This window comes from Scophthalmus maximus, chromosome 3 (assembly GCF_022379125.1).
Source record: "Scophthalmus maximus strain ysfricsl-2021 chromosome 3, ASM2237912v1, whole genome shotgun sequence".
NCBI lineage: Eukaryota > Metazoa > Chordata > Actinopteri > Pleuronectiformes > Scophthalmidae > Scophthalmus > Scophthalmus maximus.
In genome coordinates this window covers 26122884-26149837 of record NC_061517.1, presented here as the reverse complement: position 1 = coordinate 26149837, position 26954 = coordinate 26122884, and the positions used below count along the sequence as shown (strand labels likewise).

Below are 26954 nucleotides of genomic sequence, written 5' to 3'. Positions count from 1 at the left end.
CCAGCAGAAGTAGGGCGTACTTTCACTTTCACTTTCACTAAATGTTTCCACAGATCGCTCATGTTACCGCATGTTAAGCATGTTGCGTCCACAGTGTGAGATGGAGGTTTGACAAACAACAGACGCTGGGTAAATTGGTCGGCGGTTGTTTGTGGCCTCAGGACCTCCAGATTCCATGGGCCTGTTTCACACCAGTTCAGCTCAGTGTCCTCTGAACCTATAACGCTGGTGATTCTGGCTCAGTTACCGGTGTTCTGTGCTGTGTGGATCTGCCCAGTAGCGGGTGAGCATCCAATCACATCGCATGATCTCCCTCGGCAAATGGAGCTGCTGTCATGAAAATATACATTTGTTGTGTTTCTTTTCTTCTCTGAACATTTAACCGACTTCATCTGCCTCTAAACTGCTGTTCCCAAGGTCGACGAAATGCAGTCTCGACAAAACGCTGCCAGAGCGGAGAGAAACATTGTTCTTGTGCAAAAAAGAAATGGCCCGAGGAAAAAGAAACAAACGCCTTATGAGGTCCGTTTGAATTCACCCAGCTCAATGTGAGCGCTGCTGTTTGTTTACTGGGAGGAGCTGCATGTTTATTTCCAAATTAAAATTAGAATTGAATTGTATTGCTGTTGATTTGATACATACACCAAAGCATCAAAACACACAAACCATTAAACACACAGTAAGTATCTGTACTGCCATCCAGACACAGGCTTTTGTGACCTGCTGACACGGGGAATTTCATTCACACATCGATATCAGTGTCACCTGCCGCATATCTGATGGAATGATTACATGTACTGAGCGTGTAGGGATTGGTAGTTGTGACAAAAACAATAAATGAGTAGAATGATCTGTTTCAACATCAGAACAAGTGATATATGCACAGATTGTAAGGAAACACATGAGCTGTTGTGTTTAGCACTACTCTGTCATTTATTGAGAATTTCCCGCAGAAGAACTGAAACCAAACCGCTGGAAAATAATCCCCAGACAAGTCCGGGATCGTTCACTCATTCGAACACATCTGGTGAAACGTTTCAAATACCTCATCTGTTCCCTGTGATGTTCACCTGTGTTCTCCCAGGTGACCTAGATAGTGACCTGCCTGTTCAAATCAATTGTTTAAAATGGAATGCTATTTGTTTTAAGAAACATCCAGCGCTGCTTATTATAAGTCATCCCGGTCAACCGGTCATTTCAACTCCCCCATAGAAAATCACAATTCAGCTCGTGAGTTGTTGGCACCAACATGTGCAGAATATGTTGTCCCCTTGCAGCAGAGGTCACCCAGGTTACCATGGTGACAGTAGAGCTGGGTTTAAAGGTGACATATTATGCTCATAATCGGGTTCATCTGGGTTTAAAGGTGACATATTATGCTCATATTCGGGTTCATACTTGAAAAGGTTTACATGCTCTAATGTTCAGAAAAGACATCGGTGTTCTCACACTGCCCATTCCTGCAGCGCCTCCTGGATTTATTTTAGCCCCGCCTCCCGATAAACCCCAGTCTGCTCTGATTGGCCAGCTGGCCCAGTCCGTTGTGATCTGTCAACCGATTTCTATATGTGTAGGAAATGTCACGCCCCTTCACCAGAGAAGTGCAGATTCTCAGATTGCAGGCGGGGTTACCCCCAAAAGAGTCCAACTGTGACGTCACAGTGGGAGAGAGATCTGAACCAGTGGTTCAGAGCTTCAGGCTGTAGGGTTTAGACGGCTCACAAAAAAACACACGGTGGTCTTTGTTCACAGTTTGTGGGCTGGCCGGCTCCACAGATACACACACTTATGTGCCCAAACATATTTTTGCATAATATGTCACCTTTAAGACACCCAGAGGGAGCTGGTTAGTCCTGGTCGGCAAAATACAGAAGACCGAATCTGCTAGTTCCCTCAGTTTATATTCTCTCTCTCCATTTTTTTCCCATGACAAACTGCCGCCTGATGCTCCTGCAGATTAGAAACCTTGTCGGCTCTCTTCAGGTCGTCCAGTCACAGATTAAAGAGCTGCTCTGCCCACATCGTGTTTGCCCACGGAGGCGTCGCTGACGACTGTCGGTGTATATTTCTTACGCACTTCTACTTCCAGACCAGGCTCGTGTTTACCTGACCCAGCCCCCTTTTTAAGCATTGTGGGGGTTTTCTTCCCATTGTGTGAGGACAGAGGATGGATTCATTTTCAGTGAGAGAGGGCGATTTCTCAATGTGTGCAAGCGTTGCGAATGAGGACCGGAGGGGCACGAGGGGGAACATGAATAAATACAACATTCATGTCGCTCGGAGATTTTCCCCTCGAATATTTAAAGGGCACGGGGAACCTGAGCGCTTCTTGGTTTTGAATGATGACCAACCATTGAGGGCGAATCTAAAGGGAGCGGTGGGGCGGTGGGCGGGGAGGAGGAAGGGGCTGTGGGTGAGGGGTTGAAAACGTCAAATACCTGCAAATGCACGGTGCCATTAGAAAACAGCCTCATTTCAGCTGTCATCAACATGCAGCAGCAGACGACTCCTCGGCACTCACCTGCCACAGGATAATACCACCGTGTTGAACTGCTCTCACGAGGACACAGCGAGAAGGAAAAGGATAAACGTATTTACAGGAGCAAAACCAATACCCGAACAGAGAGCGAACGCCTCTCACTGCGTCGCACCTCCTTCAGCAATACACGGACAAATTGTATTTGCCAACAGAATAAAAGGAGGATATTATTAGGAGGGTGAGGCGCGTCTCCACAAGTGGGGAGCATCGTGTTTGGGGCTGCAACTAACCATTATTTTCAATATCGATTGATCTGTCGATCATTTTCTCGATTAATCTTTTAGTCGTTTGGTTCATAAAATGTCATAGAATGGTGAAAAATGTCAATCGTGTTTCCCCCAACCACCAAGATGATGTTTTGTTTTGTCCACACACCAAAGATATTTAGTTGACTGTCACAGAGGAGCAAAGAAACCAGAACATATTCACATTGAAGAAGCTGAAATCAGAGAATTTTGACTCTTGTGATTTTCATAAAATGTGAGTGCTTGAATCGATTATCAAAGTAGTTGTTGTGATTAATTCAGTAGCCGATTACTTATCGATTAACTGTTGCAGCTCTACTCATGTTCACTGCAAATACACTGCTTTGACAACATTGGAAAAAATACAGAATATAACTCAATATCTTGCCTGAAAATCATAGTGTTTTTAGGTTTCCTTTGGTATCAAATTAATTCAGTGTTAGTTGTCTCCTTATTCACAAATTCTATGCAATTTGACTGCTAATAGACAATTCAGCACTCTTAAAGGGGCAGTAAGCGATTCTCTCTCTCTTTTTGGTTGTTGATGATATCATTGCGCCGACCGGGCCTCGAACTCGCTGCCTCGGGAACGGGAGACCGCCGCCCCAACCACGAGGCCGAAACCCCTGAGTCGTAGCGTCCGTGACTAGCACGTCTCTTAAAGGGGCAGTACGCGATTCTAAAGCGATACACGTTTGGTAAAAATCCGCGGACATTTCCTCCCCGTCCGTTAGCTGTGGCTTTCGTGTGAGCGCCGGAAAACAAATCAGGGTTTCCCGCCGAGCTCAGTTTGTAAACATCACTGGTCGACACCTTAAGAGACGCTGCACACACGGAACCGACAGCTAGCGTACCGCGAGGAAATATTTGCTTGTTTTTACAAAACGCGTATCAGATCAAAATCACTTACTGCCCCTTTAAATAGTAATATCTTGGCTTTAGGTTAATTTCCCAAGATGTCAAACATTTCCTTCATTGAATCAAGTCTTTAATTTGCTCCGTGTTGTAGTATTCTTTTTTTTGGCAGATTCAGACAGGAAGTAACTGTTCCTCTGTGGTGCCGACTCTGAGGAATATTTAGATTAGTCAGGTTCTTATCTACACAGGAGACGTTCTAATAGGATCATTTTACAATGTGCTTTTTTTGTTGTTGTTGACAAATATAGTTGCGAAAACAATCTCGACACAAGGTCGTTCGGCAGCTCAAGAACGCCAAGGTCGACTGTAGTTATGTGGCCGACGGCTGCCTACATAGAGCCAACCAGCGGCGGGGGAACATGCGGTTGGTTCGCTGCCCGCGGGCCACGACGACTGGCCGGTGTAACGCGGCTCTTGTTTGGCGCGCTGCCATTTAACGCCCGCTTATTTGCAAGGGGAATGAGTGTTGCTCCTCAGGCTGTGTTTCCGCGCGCTGTTTGGTCTCGCGGCTCCTCATTAAATTCTATAATCACATGTATTTCACGGACTGTATGTGCTCGCCTGGACTGGGGTGGTAACACGCTGCGTACCAATATTGTGACGGTCACAGAAAGATGTTTGAAGGGGAATCTGGCGCAGTGCATCCAACCTAACCTTTACTTCATACGTGCAACATTTGAGCTCATTTGCCCTTTTTGAAGTGAAGTTCTTTTTAGTTTTCAAATTTAGAATCGATGAGCCAGCAGAGATTGCTGGAAACAGGATGTACCACCTGACCCAGACTGGAGGTCGTCGCTTTCCGAGAGCTCCTTTGCTTCTCACCACTTCCCATCGGTGCAGTAGAACTTCTGTTCGTCCTGTGAACGGGAAAAGAGGAGGAAAGAAAAGAAAGAAAGACAGGATGTGAGCTGCTGCAGTCATCTCATGAATAAAACACACTGTGCTGTTCATAATCACTATTTCGTGTTCCGCCGTGCGCCGACGCCGTCACTCATGTCGGAAATGTTTGCCCACGTTCTCGGGAGACCACTTACAACCTGTGTGGGGTTTTTTCCGCTCTGTGATTTCAAACCCGCGTCCATAATACATTGGGCCGCGTGCCGGAGCTCATTTGCACGGTTTCCACTGTCATGGTGTCCACGAAAGCTGCGGGCAGGAATATTGAGAGTTGCCAGGCAGATACTGTGAGCCGTGTTGGGACGTCTGTGTGTGTGACAGAGTCTGATGATTTCTGTTGGTGAGTTGGGATCAGTGTAAAGTAAAGTTCATCATGACGGTTTGATTGCATGGAATTGGAATAGCTGCTAATTGATTTTAAGTAGTATTAATTACTTATGTTGACATGTGCATGATAATCCTCTGGGTGTGATAGGGTTAAAGCTACAGTGTGTAATATTTTGAAGAACGTATTCACAGAAATTGAAGATATTGTCCATAACTGTGTGTTCATATATGTATAACCACCTGCAACAAAGAACCGAGGTTTTTTGACAACTTTAAATTAGTCAAATATAGTTACATGAGGTTGACCCGACCTCCGTGTGAGTCTCTACAACACAACGTTGTGTTGTGCTGGCTGTCACCACCCCGACTTCCGGGGACCGCGTTCCGAGGTGGAATGGAACGCAGCATTCAATACGGTTGTTGAACTAAACCGTCCAGAATACGTCGCGTTCGCGCTGAATTATCAGACGCTGTGTGAAACAGAAAAATGGAATCAGCGGTGCGCCGCCATAAAGTGTCCCCTGTCGGAAACTCAGTTGTTGCGGTTTGCAACTTTACCACCAGATGGCGCCAGAAAAGTACAAAAAACATTACACACTGGGGCTTCAAAAGGACAGTAATACCTTTTTCTCAGAATATCAGGAGGGATTACTAAGCCTTTTGATAAGTGTGAGTCATCCTACGTATGGCATTAATATAAAGGCATTTGAAAAGAGGATAAATGCACATCAAATGAAATGAAAAATGGAGAAAAGAAAAGGTTATTCAAAAATATTTGTGTTAACATTTTCCCAATGAATTCTTTACCCTTTGATTTATTTATGGTGACACTGAGTGTAAACTGTTACACTACTTGTTCTGTATCTTTATGTTTTGTTTCAGACATTAACTGCCTCAGGGCTGTTTTTTTTGTCTTTTGTACTTTTTTAACATTGTGTCTTACTGTTTGGCTGAAATGAGAAATGAATCCTATCTATATGACCCTGCCTTCTAGAAATGATGTTCACATGCAATCATTTGCAATTGAGATTTACATGGAATTCTTCACAACCGGTAACAGTTTTATAGGAAAAATAATTTGTAAGTGAATCTAGTATTTTTGTGGGTTTTTTTGTGTTTTCTCCTGTAAGAGAATCTGCCTCAATCTAGACATTTTATAATATTTTTATTATGGATACTTTAAAATCCTCTTTTTGTAATCTATCATTCATGCAACTAATTGAATAAAAGGTCAAAGAGAGATTGACAGATGTGATATGTTCTAGCTGAGACTTACTGGGCTCAGCAATTTAAGGCTTTTGACTTACGCCCCCTTCTTTCTGTTTCTCATCGCAGGAAGTGATGTCAGTGGAGGAGGAGTCCACTTCCTGCTACTGCCTGATGGACTCGTCGAGCTGCCACCTGCTGCTCGACCGGCCGGGCTCGTACGCGCTGGTGGGCGAGCCGCTGACGCAGGCTGCCGTCAAGAGGCTGAAGCTGGCTGTGTTCGGGAGCATGGAGGCGGGCCCCATGAACTACGGCCTGCGGGTGTACTGCGTGGACGACACGCCGCACGCTTTTCAGGTGGGGAGGGGGGCGGCCGGCCCCTCCAAGTCTGTCTGTCCAACAGTGGTCGAGTCTCGACTGGAAAAATAGCTGAAGTAGCCAATGCGTGGGGTGGATTGGGATCGTCCTTCCCGTCGTCTTTTCCTCTCTACTAGTCCTTGACCTCAGTGGAAAACGTCATGAGGTCAAGGAAAGGTGTCAAGGAGGATTCATAGGATTCCTCTTCTATTTCAGATTGAATCGTTTACATCAGTGCATGGTGCGTCACGTTAAATATCGCTGCCGCTGCAATGAATTGTGGGTCGTCCATATCTCCTTACTCTCACATAGGAAGCTCCAGTGTGCCCTATGCTAGAAGGAGATAGGAGATGAAGCAGTGAAGCTCCTTTCCTTTGCATTGAGAGAATCCTAACAGCTCTTATCATGGCTGCCGAGGAAATACTTCAGGGTCACTTCAAGATTCAGGAAACTTCCTCAGCAAATTTGACAATTTCGACCGCAGCCCGTGTAACTTGGCCTCCTCACGCTGAGTCTGGGGATGTGATCTGCCGATTTAACGTAACGCTGCTCGAGTTTATATAAATGGCAGCTGAGGTGGAAGGTGAGCTTGACCGGTAGTTTAAAGAGTGATTCCCTCATTTAAGTGGTCAGGAGTGGAGCATGGAGCATACCGAGGTCATGAGCTTCCTCTGATAATGACTTCTTCCTATAGGCTTGAATATTCAATTAATTATGTGTTACAGATAATTCATTAAATTTATAAGCCTTAATTTAATTTAAGCCTTAGTAAATGAATTATGTGTTACACATAATTCATTTAATATTCAATCCTATAGGAAGACATTTCCAGAGTAAGCTCATGACCTCGGTATCCATCCATCCCATACATTAGCTATACAGCTTCTCTGTTGAGGGTCGCAGGGGGGATCCAGGCCAATCCCAGCCTTTGTCTTTTGGTTGTATTTTGTGTTTTGTTGAGAGATATTTCAGATTTCAAAGCAGCAAACGCGGCCGTCGTTCTGCCTCCGACCTCTTTCCCCAGAACGTGACGCTGCGTTGCTTCGCGTCGGCAACATCCGCTCCGTCAGGGAGCGCGCGCTTGCAGGTCGTGGCAAAGATTCGAAGCCAACATCTCGTGTGAATGTTGGGACGTCGTCACGCGCTCTCTCCCAGCTGAACCACGGGAGGGATTGCAGATCCATCGGCACCGCGAAACCATATTTAGAGCCGACAGCGGCGACTGGAACAGCTTGGCGGGTTCTCTTCCAGTGGTTTTAATAGACTGAGACAAAGGGATGCCGTGCTGTCGTCACTGCCATTGAAATGTTAACCTTTTTTTTTTTACCCATCAGCGACCTATAGGGCTTTTTTAAGCATTGAGATCTGATCGGTGAACATCAGGGAAATCAGACTTGCTCGTATCCCCCCAGAGACTAGACCAACAGAGGAGCTGGAGCCTCGTGACTGGCTCCGCCTCTCTGTCACGCCGCAGCCGTCGGCAACAGCTGGCTTTAAAAGAAAAAGGCATTCTGGATTCGCTTTGTGAATTCCCTGCCTGGCCGAGCAGATGCCAGACTTCTGCCGCGTCCCTCGGGCTCCTGTCTGTTAGCGCCGCGTCTCCTCCCGTGTGTTTTTCCAAAGCCCCGGCACAGACTCAATTACGACCTGGATCCCGGATCGACGGGTCGGCTGATGCAACGCCGAGCCGACGCCCGCGCGAGGGCGACCGATTGGTCGTGGTCGGCTGCCGACTCTCCTAATAGACACGTCTTCATCGAGTCAGATTTATCTGTGAATTGGTCTCGTCGTCTCTTCAGCTCATCTTGAAATCCGCAGATAAACATTTAGTTCAAGTCTTAAAAATCGACAAGATGGTCTGATTTGTATGTGCGAGTGGTGAAAGGCTCCGCCAGCGAGGTCACAGCGCTCAGGTCGTGTTGAAGACGCGACAGGTCAAAGGTTCCCATATATGAAAATACCACCCGTGTTAGTATTCTACTGACAGGCCTCGTCTTCCAGCGTCAACGCCCTTCACCTCAACCTTCAGCCAGGACTTTTTCACTGCTGTTGCTTCGTAGTTGCTCTATGACGGCCCACCCCTTGCCGGTGTAGAGGCTTGCGATGCCGGTCTAGCTGCTGCCGGTCGGCGTCACGCGATGCGGGGCCTGCGGGCGCCCGTCCACCCGCTCGCTCCGTCACCTCCGCGTGCCCCACCGCAGGGGGGGAGCGGCCGGGTTGGTTGCGCTGATTTATTAGGAGAAAAGTATCAGTCAGGACCCCTGACGGGGGGGGGGGGGGGGGTCGTGTAGTCACGCTACGCGAGGTTTTACGTTGTATTTGTTAAAAGTCAATGAAATAATGAATTTCTGAAACTGTCATTAAATGATGAACTATATGGGGGTCACAAAAGTCTTGGTGTTGCTAAGGTGTTGCCACCCCCTGGTGGCGCCCATGCTTCCTGAATTCTAACATCGTAGTCAACATATACATACATGTACAGTATATGACACTCAGCCTTTGAGCCTGTGCGGCTTCCATCTTCATTATTCCTCACACTGTTCCCCTCTCATCCACTGGCTCACAGACCTCGGGTCCAAAGACAGAGGATCCATTTGCTTTCACACATGTGAAATATTGTTTCTTTCCCCATAAACAGCTTTAATAAGGCAACATGGAACATGGCGTGCAGGCTCCGCTTTCTTCTGCACACACAACAGTGCCTACAGTGCAGCACACACACACACACACACACACACACACACACACACACTCAGGCACGTAGGCAAACTTCTCGCACACGGCGACGCTCAGTCAGAATCAATCAGCGAGGCCCCGGCGTCTGTTCCCGTCGCGATGGGGACGGCTCCGGATCGACTCTGAACCGTCCCGGCGTCTACAGGGACGCAGAACAATGGTGACGGATGAATACCTACAGGCGACAATCAAAGTGCTCTTTCATCATCGCAAATTCAATTTGGGAGATGGATGTTTGCCCCCCCCCGCCCCCTTTCGAAGCACACGTTTCCCCCAGTATTAAATCCAACCGTCAATCTGTCATGTCGAGGCTGCAGATGCGGCGCTAATGTGAGAGCGCGGCTCGTAGGGTTTGTTGGGCGGGAGACCTGACGTCACTCCTTTGGCAGACTGGTTCTCTGTCAACGTTTCGTGATGAGTCAATTAGCGGCTGAGACGGAGGACGGGGATTAGCAACACGTGTTGGCGCTGATATGGGAAGGTGGCGCGCCCCTCGAAGGGGAGACCAAGGCGCTTGTGTTCTGAGTTTCCCCCCTTTCAGATTTTTTTGTCTTTTATCCCCTTTTTCTGTCTGACAAATTTCCTAAATCTCTCCCTTATTCTGCCTCTTTCCCTGCTCCTCTCCCCCCCACCCCATCTCTATCTCCTCTGTATCTCCTCACCTCCCTTCATCCTCCCCTCCTCTCGTCTCCTCATCTTCTCCTCCCCTGCTCCTCTCCTCTCCTCTCCTCTCCTCCCTTCATCTCCTCCTCTCCTCTCCTCTCCTCTCCTCCCATCTCCTCTGTATCTCCTCTCCTCCCTTCATCTCCTCCTCTCCTCTCGTCTCCTCATCCTCTCCTCCCCTGCTCCTCTCCTCTCCTCCCATCTCCTCTGTATCTCCTCACCTCCCTTCATCCTCTCCTCCTCTCGTCTCCCCCCTCTCCTCTCATCTCCTCTCCTCCCCTGCTCCTCTCCTCCCTTCATCTCCTCTCGTCTCCTCCTCTCGTCTCCTCCTCTTCTCCTCCTCTCCTCTCATCTCCCCTCCTCTCGTCTCCTCCTCTCCTCTCATCTCCTCATCCTCTCCTCCCCTGCTCCTCTCCTCTCCTCCCATCTCCTCTGTATCTCCTCTCCTCCCTTCATCTCCTCCTCTCCTCACTTCCCTTCATCCTCTCCTCCTCTCCTCTCCTCCCCTGCTCCTCTCGTCTCCTCCTCTCCTCTCCTCTCCTCCTCTCGTCTCCCCCCTCTCCTCTCATCTCCTCTCCTCCCCTGCTCCTCTCCTCCCTTCATCTCCTCCCATCTCCTCTCGTCTCCTCCTCTCCTCTCCTCTCCTCCTCTCGTCTCCCCCCTCTCCTCTCATCTCCTCTCCTCCCCTGCTCCTCTCCTCCCTTCATCTCCTCTCGTCTCCTCCTCTTCTCCTCCTCTCCTCTCATCTCCCCTCCTCTCGTCTCCTCCTCTCCTCTCATCTCCCCTCCTCTCGTCTCCTCCTCTCCCCTCCTCCTCTCCCCTCCTCCCCTCCTCTCCTCCCCTGCTCCTCTCGTCTCCTCTCGTCTCCTCCTCTCCTCTCCCCTCCTCCCCTCCTCTCCTCCCCTGCTCCTCTCGTCTCCTCCTCTCCCCTCCTCCTCTCCTCTCCTCCCATCTCCTCTCCCCTCCTCCCCTCCTCTCCTCCCCTGCTTCTCTCGTCTCCTCTCGTCTCCTCCTCTCCCCTCCTCCTCCTCTCCTCTCCAGGGAGTGGCGGCAGCAGAGAAAACCCGAGGGGGTCAGCTCCTCGAGGAGCCAAAGACGTTGCCTTTCCGAGCGAACACCTTCAGCCTCCAGGTGTCCATCCAGGATGTCCCCCAGTTCCTGTGGAGCATCAAACCCTTTACCACGTGTCAGGTAACCCTGGCGATAACGGATGAGACTGTAAAAAAAAATCTAAACCAAGGTCGCGTTCAGAGGTGCTAATTTGCGAGATCCTGTTTTTTTGCTGCTAATTACTGAGTCGCGTCTTCAGTTGCTCCTCTGAGTTCACTGATCAACTGGAGCTGGGATGTGATTGGTTTTCATTTAATGCAGTTAGAGACTCTGTGTTCTTTGTGTATTACAGTATGTGATGTTCTATAATGTAATGTTAATCCAGCACCCATCTAGACACTTTTATAGTGATAATGTTAATTAATGTTAATTTGTCCTCGATGACAATGTATGTGGGTTTAATTCATTCTGGAGGCCTCGTCCCCAGTGGGATTATAAGACACAGCAGCTTCCAGCTGTACGGGACGTGGTGGCAAGTAATCATGATAAATAACCGTATGACATCATAATGATGATATTCCACTCACTACTGATACAGTTATCTCATGAACTTCATTGCATCTACATCTTTTATGATGAGTCAATAGTATGTATTAGCTCAGCTGTGATCTTTATTTCACTGAAAAAAAACATAATCATATTATTCATTTGTTCATCATTCTTCTTTTTCTTTAACAAAAAACCCTTTCTGTTGAACGAATTACAGAAAACACAATGTCCACTAAATCATATCACGTCATCATCATGTTATTAGATTAATAAAGGTTTAGTAACTTTCTCACTGTACAATGAAATGATCAAGGGATCTGTTATGAAAGCTAATACTATTTTTTTTACCAGGGTTCAGATGCAGCGTGTGATTTACAGTCTAATTTTTGTTGCACGAATCAAGAACAAAATGAAATCGATTGAAACATAGTCATCTTTGTAAACACCGGCAGAGCAGAAACTAAACTTAACCTGACTAAATAGTTATAAAGAAAAATTAGCAACTACATAGCTTCCTCATTAAAACAAAAATCTATATGAGCCTTGTTGGCTCCACGTATATTTGTATGTTATGTGATTTCATTACATCATAATGTTCTAGTTTGAGCCTTCCATCACTCTGTGTAGCAGTTTACTGTGGACACACCTGTAAACTGAGTGCTCCCTCTTTTCATTATTGTTAATGAGTAAAACTACATGGGTATTATGTATTACGCAATAAGATCAAGGCGTGTGCTTCCTCTTTAACCACACGACGGTAAGGCTGATCAGGACTGTGCCTCTGGATAACCAGTCGTGTTTCCTGTTTCCAGCACCTCAACAGCGCTCTGCAGCGGCAGGATGTAATGAGACGGATTTATTGCTGCAGACGCCAAATATGACAAATTATGTATTCATGATTCATTTGATTCTGTGACGATCGGAAGACGTTGAAATTGTTTGCGTTGCGTTTCTCCTTGAAGTTCTGTGAAAATCTGGAAAAGGCCATTAGATTGTGAAGAACAACTGATATTGAGCCTGACTCGGCGTCTGCGATGGCTCCGGTTGAGCTCGTTTCTAAGCCGCCGCTAAGTGACGCAGCATCAGTAAAGCGTCCGGGGCGGGGACCTTTGGCGCCCGTCGTCGTCCCACGTGCTCCGACAAAGACGACGCGCGAAAGACAATTCTTCGCCTGCCTTTGGCCTGATTCGTATTCCTGCTCGCGTGCTGTTTCCCCCCCCCACACTGTGCACTGCGCCCGGTGCTTAAAGATCTGGACGCAGGGCCGGGAGCCGCCGCGTTTCAAACGCACACACCCACACCCTCCCCGCGGCCTTATTTATGAGGGTCTCGGGGAACGGCGGGCAGGCAGGCGCGACAAAAGCTGCTCTGGCGGAGCAGGTGTAGAATAATAGCCGAGCGGGGTGCCATACATCAAGTCAGCTTTTAGTGCTAAAGAGCCCAGCGTCCTCCGTCCATCACCCCCTCCTCCCCTCCCCCTCCCGCCACCGCTCCCCGACTCCCATTATCTGCTGCGGTGTGCTTCGCCGGGCGGCCGGGGTCGAAGCCACGAGGGTTAATTCTCCGGTGGGCCTGTCTTCACCGGGAATCGTTTTCACAGGTCACTTTTAATATGCAGATGGGGCGGAGGGGGAGTCTGGCGAAGGTCAAGGACGTTTCCTCCTCAGATGTGCCTCTTCTCCAGAAATGAATTATACATCAAAGGCTATCTTCTCCCCCCCCAGACCCATTCCTCGTATTGCTTACAGCCCACCGGCTGCTTCTGTTATCACAGTTACTGTACACGGGATTCAGGCTGTGCAAATGATAAGACTGAAACATGTTCCCTGACGTTCTCCCTTCGTCCTCCTCCTCCTCCTCCTCTTCCACCTGCAGGAATTCTCCTTCCCCCAAGTGTGGTGCAGCAACCAGCAGCCCCTGCACTGTGCCTTCTCTCTGGAGAGATACAGCCCCGCCACCGGCCAGCTCTCCTGCAAGATCAGCGTGCGCCAGGTCAAAGGTCACGAGCAGATCCTGCAGGTCTACACGGCCGTGGACGAGGTGAGGATTTTCACGTGACCTTCGGCGCAGTGGGTCCACTGACGGCAGGTGACGCATTCTTCTGCCACCTGCACGACTTGAACAGATGGTGCTGCAGTACGTGTGGTGCAGCTGGAATATTCTTTGACATTGCTTTTTATGGTTTCGCGGTTCAATCCTACCTGTGCGTTCGTCAGGTAGGCTTTCGCCTCAGCCGCTCACCCACGACGAACACCGACGCACTTTTGAATTTTGAAGCGGATGATTGATGTCGAAATGCTCCAATTATTTTCCCCCAGGTGTCTAGTTTGGAATGAGGGATGCTGAAATGTAAGTGTTTTTTATTTCATTATTTTTTTCCTCTCCAGCGCAGACGAACAGCGACGGCATGAAAAAGCAGCGTCTGATTCATTTCCAACTCCAGTTTCTTGGTGGGCGGCGCAAGAAATCGCGAAAAACTATCCGTTGCAGTTTAAAAATCTGTGAATATATATCAGTGCATACGACGCCATGGGAAGCTGCTAATAAAACAACAGCAGCCGAGACAAGCTACAAGCAAAAATCACAAAACATTTTTAGCATGAGCTCAAAAAAGACAGTGACAGTTTTTCCTCTAGTGAATCTGCTCTAGACTCGGAGGCAGAGGATTGTTTTTGTGATGCTACAGTTTTCGTTTGAGCGTTACAAGTCGTACAGGGAAGTCGGGCTATGAAAAGGTTGAAAAGGGGTCGGAGCTCGGTGGTAAGAGACGCTTCGAATCGAAAAGATTGCAATGGTGAAATCTCTCTTTTAAAATGGATGTTAGTGGTTGGGGAGCAGAGAGGCAGATGCCTGAGACCAAGAGCTTCCACGGTATGAGGATGAGAAGAGGGGAGAATATACACGGGCTATAAATGATGGAGCTGTTTGAAATGATAAGCACTGATTTGTGATGTGTTTGTCAGATAATTACTCCTGTACTGTCTCCGGATCGCTATCTCATTTTAAAAGTGTATGTGCTCAGGAGCTTTCTAATTGAGTAGCACAGCTTCTTTCTTTTTGTAATTCTAAGGGAGGATGTGTGGAGCCAGTGGGCCACCGACGCCCGAGCAGTCTGCGAGTGTGACTGCAGCTGGAGGAGGCGTTTGTGCCGCTGCCACAAATAAAACTGTCGTCAGTTGAACAGCGGTGGTCCAAGAGCCGGGCCTTGTGGGATGCCCACTTTACCTCAGACTGCGCTCAGACACTGGTGATAGTGTTCAAAACGATGTTTTCGCTTGAGAAAAGAAGAATTGGATTTGATTCATTTGGACAACAGGATATCAAAGTGAAGTGTATCAGGGCAAACGAAAAACAAGAAGAGGAAGATTTTCTTTTTTTCAATTTAAAAGTCCAAATTTTGTGGAAAAAGTCCAAATTTGGAGAAAGTAGTCAAACTAAATCAGAGGAGAATGAACTCAAGATTAGAGTTGAACTTAGAAATAGATCCATGAGTCGACGCTGGTGAGAGAAAAGGGACCAGAAAGGCTCGAGGCATCGACACTGCTCCACGTCGCTTTTACTCATCTCAAGTCAGAGTAGCTTCACTGTCAGTGTATCGAGGGGGTCAGACGACAACACAAGGACCTTGAAGTGGCAGTTCCCTGAGGCATGAACACGTCATCAACCATTGAAGACGTACAATCGCTAGGAACAAGAACAATGAAGTGCAGTTTCATCTTCAGGTGGACCTCATAATTTACTGAATTATTTCTAAAACTACACTACACGGTCGCATCCGCGCCGCGCTCTGCGTCCCCCCGCCCTGACGAAAGCACTGATTCCACTACTTCTACACTCAGCGCGTTGGTACTTTAATTGTCCGACCGCGCGCGTCCTGATGGTCAGGGGCTCGTGGCGCTGGACATTTCTCCGCCAGCGAAACAAAAAACGAAAAAGGTTCATCGGGGGGAACGACGGCTGGACGCTCCCTGGCCCGGGGACTGTCATATGGGACATGACAGGGGGGGGGCGCTGTTTCCTCTGAGCGCAGAGGGGCCACAGCGACCGATGTTTGAATGTCACCGGCTTCATGCGGACGCGAAGCAGAAAATTGGCCCAAGAGTGATTTGCCTTGAATCGCGCACCTGAACTCCTCTGTTCCTCACACATATGGCTGAGCACGCGGACCGTCCCCGTCTCCCGCGGCCGGGTGCGTTGCCTCAAGTCCGGTGTTTTCGCTCACAGAGAAAAATTCAATTGTGACATTGAGCGGAGCCGGTTGAGAATATTACATGAGATGCCGTTTTTTCGCTGAAGCTCGCCAATGAAGGAGCTGGACAATGGACCAACGGACGACGAGGAGGCAGGGGTTCCGATTCGAGCTTAACTGAGTTCAATCTGACCACGGCCTCCGTTCACCTCAAGGGGCAGACGCCAGCTGTGTGAAGCCACATGCGAAGTCTGCGATTTGGGGTATTTGAGCAACTTAAAGATAAGATGTCACTTAATATTCTAGGGGCCAGAGGCCACCAGATGTCTCCACGTTTGTCTTGTTTGTTCGCAGACTATGCACGGACGTTTTCAAATGTTCAACACAGCGGTCCGCGTTGTCCTGACCCAGAGAACGCCGCCCATCTGGCTCTCCAAGGTGGCATTTAGCAAACCCGCTCTGATCGTGGGCCTTTCTCTCTGCTCTTCTTCCTCCAGACGGAGAAGGAGTCGGCCCCATTTTTTATGCAGACGGACTGCACCATCACGTCCCAGACGGGGCCCAAGGCCTTCAAAATCCCCCTGTCCATCCGCCAGAGGATCTGCGCCACCTTCGACACTGCCAACGCCAAGGGCAAGGACTGGCAGCTCTTAGCCCAGAAGCTCCACCTAGACCGGTGAGCGTGTGATGTGCATGTCCCCCTCGGAGGTCGCCCGTCTCCCTCGGCAGCGGGTGGGGGGGAGACGGAAGTGACGGTTGAACTGTGATTGTGCTGCGCGCTGTGCAATGTGTCGTAGTGTGCTGTAGGGCTGCAACTAACCGTCACTGTCATTATCGAACATGTCCATTATGTTCTCCTGGTGAAAAATGTTGGATGGTGTTTCCCAAAAGCACCAAGATGATGGTTAGTTTTCGTTCACACGCCAACGATCTTCAGTTCACCGTCACAGAGGAGCAAAGAAACCAGAACATATTCACATTGAAGAAGCTGAAATCAGGGAGTTTAGACTTTTGCTTTTTCATAAAAACTACTTGAGCCGATTAATCGATTATGAAAACAGTTGGCGATTCATTTAGTAGTCGATAACTAATCGAATGACTGCTGCAGCTCCAGTGTATTGTGGTTTTGTGCAGGCCTCATTTTCTGTCAACCACTTAGTCTCAGCATCAATGTTAAGACTAATTACTCAATTGTCCCTTTTTATTTTTCCTTCAGTAAAGGAATGCATTCATGATAACACACTGTACACGAAGAATAGTGTCAGTGCAGTTGTTGTCTCTGCCTGCAGGTCTGAGCTCGTGGCAGCTGTAATCTGCTGTTAAGTGCCTGATGCACGAGTCCTCTGGGATTTTTCAAATTACCCAGATAAGCTTCCCTCTGCAGTTCCGGGCCGGATGTGACCGATGGCCGCGGCCTTTAATGTCGCTCCCGTTGTCATTTCTCCCGTGGAGGAGCGCGGCGAGCGGCGGTGAAACACTGCCCCCAGCTGGACTCACCGCCACATGACGCAGGCAGCAACCGCACCGGATCGGCATGGCAACGTGCCCCCTTTATTTATTTATCTCGACAGCACCTGAGAATAGGATCCTAACCAAACTGTGTTTGCCAGTAATTACATTCCTGATGCTAATTTTCTGATGGATTATATTTTTAAGAGACTTATGAAAAGGTCACGCTGTTTGTTTGAGCCACATGGTTTTGTCCACAGCGCCGGCATAATCCAATTTGTGTTCAATTAAGATTCAGTTAGAGACAGATATAATAAGCAGATTTGTTAACAGTCAAATAATGGGTTTGCATTTGGTTAATATTGATTTATCGCTGAAATGCACTTAGATTCTTGTCGCATGATTTGTCGCGCAGTTCATTCTATGAGGAGATTTATAATCGCAGTCAAACGTTTCTGATTGTGCGCAGGACAATGAGAGACACAGTGTGAAATGTGAGAAGACGAGCCCTCGGACGCTTTGCTCGACACCGCGTAGTTCTCACACAGTAACGGTTTCGTAAGAGTAATCAGACTCGCAGTTGCGCCATTCACATCATCCGCATGCATCTCTGTGGTATTTCAAGATGACGCCAGCGTGGCTCGAGGGGCCGCGGCGTTGCCACGCAAGCAAAGGAGTTCGCTGCCGCTGTGTCGGATTGTTAGTTGGACATGTGGATGACTGTCTAAAGCAAATAAAATGAAATACACCTGAAATCATTCTACTCTCTGAATATATTTACACATAGTCATAGTAGTCAGTGATAGTCGTATTTGCTCGCACGGATATAAACTGGGGCCTCCGCAACTAATCCGCGCTGAGCCTGAGAGCTGCACTGCTCTCTAGATCACTACACAGGCTGTGTGAATTATTAAACTGACAAAAATACAACAAACTCGCCCTGTACACAAATGCAACACTCACATTTTGACGGACAGGACCCACCGACCTGCTGCTCGTCATCTATTGATAATCATCACGCGCTGGCAAAGAAAACAAGTCCGGTGATGCGCTGTATTTTATCTTATGGCCATCAAATCCCACGAAAATATCTTTTGTGTGCGTGCGTGCGTGCGTGCGTGTGTGCGTGTGTGTGTGTGTGTGTGTGTCTCCCAGCCTCCGTCCATTAACTATGCGAGGGTCGCAGAGCGACACCCCGCAGGTCAGCTGTCAGTCAGAGAGATGACACATGCACACACCTGATGTTCACACTAATGGTCAGTTAACCCGACCTGCATGTTGCCCCGACTGCGGCAGCAGGTTTGAACCTGTGAGGCGACAGGTGCCCTCTTCATCACTGTGTATCCAATGCAGGGACATCTAAGTATATCTCCTTCCTCTGTATCTCAGAGCTTTGGTCAAAAATACGCACAGCAGGTTGTTGTTTTTTTCTTCTGTACCCGTCGACTTCATCACACCGTCCTCGTCCGCAGCTGAGTCGTCCAGCGTTGGAAGAATAATGTTGGATACAGCGGCCGGCTGTTTTAGGAAATGACTCTGCCCGGGGAACGTATTCGTGAACCACTTTTAAATTGGGGTTTTTTTTTTCTGTGAGAACATCTGAGCTCGGCGCTGACGGGCGGGGAACAAACCCGTTGGTGGGTTTTGGTCTGTAAATGGGATAGGTTGTCAAAAATTGAAATTAAAATGCAGAATATCACGAGCTTTATCCTTTGACGTCCACAGTTTTAGAACTGCTGGCCTTGTTCCCTGTGTAGCAGCATCACACTCAACCCTTTCTCAGAGGAAATTAAAACAACCGACTCTGTTTGACTCATTCATTTCACAAGATAAATACATTGGGTATTTAATATATATATATATATATATATGCAGATATATATCAGGTGATCAGAAAAAGATAACAAGCAAACTGCTACTTTCCGTTTGATGCTCTGTTTTTAGCAATGTATCGATGAAGAATTCCACTTTATGATTTTGGAGTGTTTGCACTGTGCTTCACTCATATTTACAGATTCAGGTACCGGACATATTATTTTATTATTATGTAACAGTAATTATGAACTTCTATGTGCTCATTTCTGCAGTTGAAAATTGCTTCCGCCGCGATTATTGGTTCCTAATATATCCAGTGATTTCCGTCGCTGCCTGGTTTTTCCTCACCCGGCTGCGTGTGCTCTTCCGCAGGAACCTGGGTTACTTTGCGAAGCAGCGGAGCCCGTCGGCGGTCATACTGAGCCTGTGGGAGGCGCTCCACCAGGACTCGGCTGACCTCGACTCTCTCGCCAGCGCCCTGGAGGAGATTGGCAAGATCCACTCCAAAAGCTCCCCCAGGGGCCCCGATGAGTCGGGGTCCGACTTCGCTCGCATGCAGGCGGGCAGTCCGGGCGGAACGGGCAAAGTGGCGAGCGAGGCGACGGAGGACGCCGCCCCTGAATACACGGGCTGAGGGAAAAAGAGGCAGCGAGTGCAAGAAATAACTGACAGACATGTATCGGTGCACGCGGCACAGCCGGTGATGGACAACGCGCTGTGGCGGTCCGCTGGAAGAGGCGCGAGACGGCGGGCGAGGAGGCGGTGGCGAGCAGGTGGAGGCGAGCCGGTGCCCGCTGTGGATCCGCCCCCGGTCTTTTAAGAACCTGAGGATGGACTGTAAATCTTCTTTTTTTTCCCGCCTTTTGTTAGGTTTTGATTTAAATGTTCTTTGATTCAAGCTAAAGCTTTCCCCGTGTATATCCATGTCCAGCTCAGAGGGTGAGCGGGAGAGGAGGAGGAGGAGGAAGGGTTGGGGGGGGGGCTCCATTATTTGATGAATCCGTGTTAGAAGAGATGGAAGCTCCTTTTCCCCTGGGACCACCGCCTGCCCTCTCCCCTCCTTTCCCAGCAGTCCACTCAGCAGCTGGACGCATTTGCATAAAAAGTTCTTATATGCAAATAAGGTGATACAACTGTGGCATCATTTTTCAACAGCCGCCTGTGTTTCAGCTAATTTCTTTTCTTTCCTTTCTCTCTGAATCATATTCCCTTGGTCGAAGTAGGAACGTCGACTCGGAGGCAACTTGTTTGCCGTGCAGTATTGTGATTTCAAAAGGAAGCTGCTGACCGCTTAAATGTCGTGATTGTGAATTTTTAATGCCAAGTATCTTGAAGTTCACCCCATTTTCATCTCTTTAAAAAAGGAAAAATCCAAAAGATGTACGACGTAGGAGATTGGGAACTTCCGATAGACAACCACAGTGTGACATGATGATTTGTGTTAAAAAAAAAAATAGTTCGACAGACCAGTCCGACCTTGGGGGGGGGGGATGAAAATGTAGTTGTGGTAAATGTGGCACAGGGAGATTTCTAACCGTGGCATCACAGTTCATAACCGTTTCCTCCAGCGAGAGAGACGGAGCGTCGCGGGGAGCGTATCGCCGAGCCTTATCTCCCAATCCCCACCATAACGATCGTGTGTCATATCAGGCCCTGACACACCCAACGGCCCCCCCACCCCGACCAACACCACAGAACCACAAACAGAAAATGATGAATAGTGATGAGTATTATACACAATTATTCAGCAGCATCGACCCAGTGGTGATGGTAAATGGAAGGTGTCGCACCTTCAGCGCTGGACAGGCTTCTGTGTTGCATTATTACAATGTGAGCAGCAACCGGGACAAACAGAATCTGTTGGTTCATGAAAATAATTAAAACGTTAACTTGGTACCTGTTTGGAGGACACGAGAGTTGGGTTCATAATCTGGTTTTGCCTGTTTGACACGTTCTGATAAATTGGAAAGAAGCCAGCGACGTTACGGCGCTGAATCCCACTTGTTTTGCATTAGGAGCAAGAATGGCACAGTAGAGCGCAGAACTCCGCCAGGGCAAATCAGTTGAATTAAATTGAGACACACAAAAATTGACATCAGTTCCATGACAAATTTGTTTTCAAAAGGCCCTTTTTTCACAAATTTAAAGGTGACATATTATTCAAAAATCACTTTTTCAGTATTTGTGCACATCAACGTCTGTGATGTCACAGTTGGACTCTTTTGGGGGTAACCCCGCCTGCAATCTGAGAATCTCCACTGCTCTGGTGAAGGGGCGTGACCTTTCCGGCACATTTGGAAAGCGGCTGACCGATCCCAACAGACTGGGCCAGCTGGCCAATCAGAGCAAGCTGGGGTTTATCAGGAAGGCGGGGCTAAAATAAATCCAGGCGTCTCAGACAGAGGGTGAAAAGAGGATATATAAACATCAGAGCATGTAAACCTTTTCTTGTGGTCACCCAAATTAAAAGTATGACCCTGAATATGAGTATAATATGTCACCTTTAAGTTCTTTCGTGGCCCTTTTTCCACAAAGTTTTGTGGAAATCCATTCAGTGATGTTTGCGGAATCCTGCTTACTAAAACAAACCAACCATCCAACAATTAAAAAACAAGTGGACAGGGGTGGAAACAGAACTAGGAATTATGACAACATTATTCACATGATATCATGTTTGTTTATAGAAGGACTAATCGAGCCACTAGTGTCTGATGAGCCGTGTACAGTTTACTGCTGAGCCACGAAGGAGATCACGTCTCGGTGGGGTGGGGTGGGGGGGGGGTGTCGTGTCTTACTGTGTGTTTCGGGATGAGGGCAACGCAAGACTTGGCAGACGTCTCAGAGAAAAACTCAAACTTTACCGGTGTGGCATCATTTTGGGATTTGAAGCCGACAAAGTTGAATGGTGGTTGTCAGAAATAAAAACAATCTTCCCTCTCTGCTTCCTCTGCTTCTTTAGTGGTTATTGGAGGTTGGCAAAGCGGCTGAGAGGCGTCGCTACTCTCTCATCTGTGGTCTCTCACAGTCTCATCAGGTTCCATCCCACAGCGTTGGCTGAGGCAAGTGCAAAACCCTAATGGTAAAATCCAGTGTACTGGTCCGGTCCGGTCCGGTCCGGCTCCATCCTAGAGGACACCCACTGTGACAGGTTCAAATGCGTGTAAGAGGTTCAATTATACATCACTTTAGATATTCATCATTCTCAGTCTTTAATTAAAGCCTCAGTGTGTAATATTTAGAAGACCTCATTCACAGAAATTGAATATATTGTCCATAACTATGTGTTCATATATGTATACTCACAATGTTTTCTCGTCCACTTTGAATGAGGTAAATATAGTTCCATGAGGGGGACCCGACCTCCGTGCGAGTCTCCATGTTTGCCACGTCGTGTTCAGTAAGGTTGTTGCACAAAACGGTCCAGAATATGTCGCGTTCACGCTGAAATGGAATCAGCGGGGCGCCACCGTAAAGTGCCCCCCTTTCGGTCTCCCAGTTGGCTGCGGTTTGCAACTTTACCACCAGATGCCGCCAGAAAATTACACACTGGGGCTTTAATTCTATTCAGAAACTACATCCTGTCTCTGGATAAGCTACATACCAATACGTTTACATACCAAACTAAATCACAGTGGTGCATGCTGGGTAAATATGGCCACCAAATGTGTGCGGAAATACATATATCTCACCTTGGCACTAGGTGAATGGAATAGTTTTGGCGCTCACAGTACAGGAAAAAAACAACATACTAGAAATGAGGTGAGGTGGCAGCAGAGTTCTCACGAAGGCAAATATATTAAGTGTCTTTAAGTATATTTTAGTTTCCTGTCGGCAAAATGACAGAGGACAACAGTGCAGGGACGCGGTAGTTGGAATTTTTTTTATTTTATGTTTCAATGAACTCCATGAAAACATGTTGTCATTCCATACAGCTGGAAACTGGATAACAGAATTGAATTGATTTGAAAGTTTTGCGTCGGAAACACAACGTGATGAGGCTGTGACAGGTGACTGTGGCGCTCCGAGGTCATTTGGCCATTTGCCAAGGTGTCAACAAAGTATAGGCTCAAAAGAAACAGCTGTCTCTTAGCGTACAACTCACTGGATCCACATCACACTCCCCGTTTCTTGTAAATACCTACATCTGGCAACCCTGGTCACAAATCAGGTTTCATGCACTGTAGTAGGTCTGTGTTTTCAAATGGGATTACTCATCACAGTCTCTGGATCCACAAGCAGACACAGTCGTAGTGATGTGGCACAGAGGAACTCGTAGGCCTGGAGGATACATTCAGGATACACACGATCTTTGCTTCACCCACACCTGAGTTCATGGTGCCTCCAAAATCCTACACCTCCTCCGACCTCGGTCTGGGTTCTTTGACTTTCCGCTGCAGTCAGCTGGGAGGAGAGTGAGAATATGGCCGCTCCTGCAGCAAAAGCAGAAAACACCTCTTCATCTTACATACGGCAAATGTGTACGTACAACCATGACATGATTATATAATATATAGTAATACATAATTACCTAAAAACTCAAGCCACAATTCCTCATTTTTTGTCAACGAAGCTTCAACGTTTGTATTCCAATTTCAAAATATAAAAAGGCTAAATGTATTTTGAATAAGCCCCTCGACGGTTTGCCGGGAACGCCCTGGTGATTTTGAACACACCACTGTGTGAGTGTTTCTGACTTTATATACGTGAATGGTTTCATTCTGCTCTGATGAAGAGCCTTTTTTTAAATTACTGTTATCGTTATTATTTCTCTCCATCACCTCCATGCATTTCTAATCAGATTATATTCATCATCTAAATTGGCGAGTGAGGAATCTGAAAGATAATCTTTTTCCTTTTTTTTGTCTCCTTGATTGTGACGTACTGGATTCTCCTTTTTCATTCCTGCGAGCAAAGAGTGTGAAAAAAAAATGGAAACGTGTGCTTTTGTGACGCCTGGAGAGCTTCCTGTCTGTGCGGTTCACCCCATCCCACACCCGACGCTCACCTTCACCCTGGATGTGGTCTCAGCTTCGTCCGACGTATCTCTAAACGTGTTGAAATTCTGTTTCTGTGAGCTCAGACACACACACACAGACATATCCTCACGATATAACGTATAACGCTTTGGTGTAAGACTTATCCCTGTTTCATGAGCTCCCCGACATTCCGTCGCCCGACCCCACGCTCCGTCTTTTAGCTTCACGCATGGCCTTCGGCGTCATATCTCTATTCTTGTGCCTTGTTTGACAACTGTAAACGGTGAATGTTGTAAAGTTACAGATGGGGGATTGAGAAGGGAGGAAACGGAATATTAATCACACTGACACACATTTAAAGGTATTTAGTTGAAAAGTATTTAAGATTATAACATTGAATAGGCTGCAGAGCTTTTCTCTAGTGCGGAACATCTACGTTTGGTGATGCCAGGGCAGCTTTGTGGTATACTGTATCTATAGTTATGGACATTTTGGATGTTTTCTGTACAGTAGAAATTTGCAAATGTATATGCAGCCTTTTGGAAATAAATGTACAGTTGAAAGAACTCAACTTGTCTAGACGGTGGTTATTTTTGCATTGTGTAGTGAAACTATATATATATATATATATATATATATATTAATTTCCGATAATCTAATTGACATGGAGTGTAGCGTAAACTGACTTTACTGTAAGTTTGTCATCGCTCCCCACACAGACACACCGGGACCAGCAGAGACGCGGCTGGGGAGTGACAGTAATAACTTCCCGTCTGGAGGCAGGTATGGGGTTATGCGGGCAAAATGCATATGCATAGTGCAGGAAATAAATATTTCCATAATTTTCTACTCCCACTGTGGGATCCAGTATCCTGTGGTTCACCTCAGCATCGTTGCAGTGAGAGATAAAACTGTCCAGAGTCAAATCCTCTCTGCCAAGTATTTAAAAACCACAGTGACGCGTTCCTCAGGTTGTATTTCATGTTGGCACTGGTAGATGACACAAGAAGTCATGGGCGTTACATGTGCAGCAGATTAGTCTCAGACCCCTATGGGCCCCTCCTTCGCCTTATCGTCGAAAAACACAAGTTCCAGCGGAGTGCATGCAGGGGCAAAAGGTGCAAAGAATCTTCTTCTCACCTGCAGTGAACTCTGAATGATTTGCAGGAATAAAATAAACTGGGAAACTAGAATGGGATGTTGATGTGCTGCCACTCACAGCAGCCTGCAGACCAATCACCAAACTGTGAGTGTGATCTCTGAGTGTGGAACGGCCCACATCAGGTCTAATCTCTGAGTGTGGAACGGCCCACATCAAGTCTAATCTCTGAGTGTGGACGGCCCACATCAGGTCTAATCTCTGAGTGTGGAACGGCCCACATCAGGTCTAATCTCTGAGTGTGGAGGGCCCACATCAGGTCTAATCTCTGAGTGTGGACGGCCCACATCAGGTCTAATCTCTGAGTGTGGACGGCCCACATCAGGTCTAATCTCTGAGTGTGGAACGGCCCACATCAGGTCTAATCTCTGAGTGTGGACGGCCCACATCAGGTCTAATCTCTGAGTGTGGAACGGCCCACATCAGGTCTAATCTCTGAGTGTGGAACGGCCCACATCAGGTCTAATCTCTGAGTGTGGAGGGCCCACATCAGGTCTAATCTCTGAGTGTGGACGGCCCACATCAGGTCTAATCTCTGAGTGTGGACGGCCCACATCAGGTCTAATCTCTGAGTGTGGAACGGCCCACATCAGGTCTAATCTCTGAGTGTGGAACGGCCCACATCAGGTCTAATCTCTGAGTGTGGACGGCCCACATCAGGTCTAATCTCTGAGTGTGGAACGGCCCACATCAGGTCTAATCTTTGAGTGTGGACGGCCCACGTCAAGTCTAATCTCTGAGTTTGGAACGGCCCACATCAGGTCTAATCTCTGAGTGTGGACGGCCCACATCAGGTCTAATCTCTGAGTGTGGACGGCCCACATCAGGTCTAATCTCTGAGTGTGGACGGCCCACGTCAGGTGTAATCTTTTAAGTGTGGAAAGGCCCACATCAGGTCTAATCTCTGAGTGTGGACGGCCCACATCAGGTCTTCGGTTTTCACTCAAACCGTCGGCACCTCAGTCAACAGACTCTTTAACAGGATCATGTGTGTTTGAAACCGGTTTGCCTTTACTCATCTTTTGCTTCATATCCAGGCCGAAGACGTACAGTTGAATCCCCCCCCCCCCCCCTTCCTGTTCGGCTCCTATCTGGAGGCTGCAGACAACTGCTCACTAGATAATGTTAAACTAGCAGAAGAACGAGGCTTGCTACCAAACTGCATGACATTATTTACATATTTTGGCATTTGGAAATAAACTGTGGCTGGAGTTTATACTCTTTTGTATATCAAATACAAGCTGCTGGGCTGGCTGCATTTGTTTTTATTTATTTGTGTACTTTTAATACTTATTTAAAAGAAAAGTACCCAATGTAAAATATCAGATAGAAGCATTTTACCACCATGTAGCACATTATGAATTATGCTATATGCAACTCTCCATGCTTGTCTCACAGTGGGTGCTTGCGTTTTCTCATATGATGAAGTCAAGCCAGGATTTTATCCTGGATTTACAGATCCTGTGAGATCGCTTTTTTTTGCACAATTGCAATATCACTAGAGGAACTCATTGATTTGACTAAACTATGTACTGTAAAACAATGTCAGTCTCAAAAGGCCACAGCAGTAAATGCTTCTAACACATCAAGCGACGAGTTTATCACAAAGGGCTCGTATCTATTTCTGGTTCTGTTCTTTTACCGAAGTTAAAATGTAGGAATGTAGGAATGAAATGAACACATGTATCTGTAGCAATGACAGACAGATAGATAGATGGATAGAATGATAGATTATAGATAGATAGATAGATAGATAGATATATCATAGATGGATATATTATAGATAGATAGATAGATTATAGATAGATAGATAGATTATAGATAGATATATTATACATAGATAGATAGATAGATATATTATACATAGATAGATAGATTA

General features: G+C 47.3%; 2 protein-coding genes across 8 annotated transcripts in view; one reads left to right on the top strand and one right to left on the bottom strand.

The window, feature by feature from the left end:
* Positions 1-21881, top strand: part of unc5db (unc-5 netrin receptor Db) — a 163928-nt gene extending 142047 nt beyond the window's left edge. For 2 of the 3 annotated variants that reach the window (XM_035640334.2, XM_035640332.2), the window contains 5 exons: positions 6262-6489; positions 10930-11079; positions 13363-13527; positions 16174-16352; positions 19313-21881. In XM_035640334.2, coding sequence (XP_035496227.2) covers positions 6262-6489; positions 10930-11079; positions 13363-13527; positions 16174-16352; positions 19313-19574 — 984 coding nt within the window. In that variant the 3' untranslated portion in view covers positions 19575-21881. The remainder of the gene's footprint in view (positions 1-6261; positions 6490-10929; positions 11080-13362; positions 13528-16173; positions 16353-19312) is intronic. The other variant, XM_035640335.2, reaches the window with a different exon arrangement.
* The window catches only part of LOC118314126 (NACHT, LRR and PYD domains-containing protein 12), a 593122-nt gene that overhangs the window by 535290 nt on the left and 30878 nt on the right, over positions 1-26954 (bottom strand). The window lies entirely within an intron of this gene.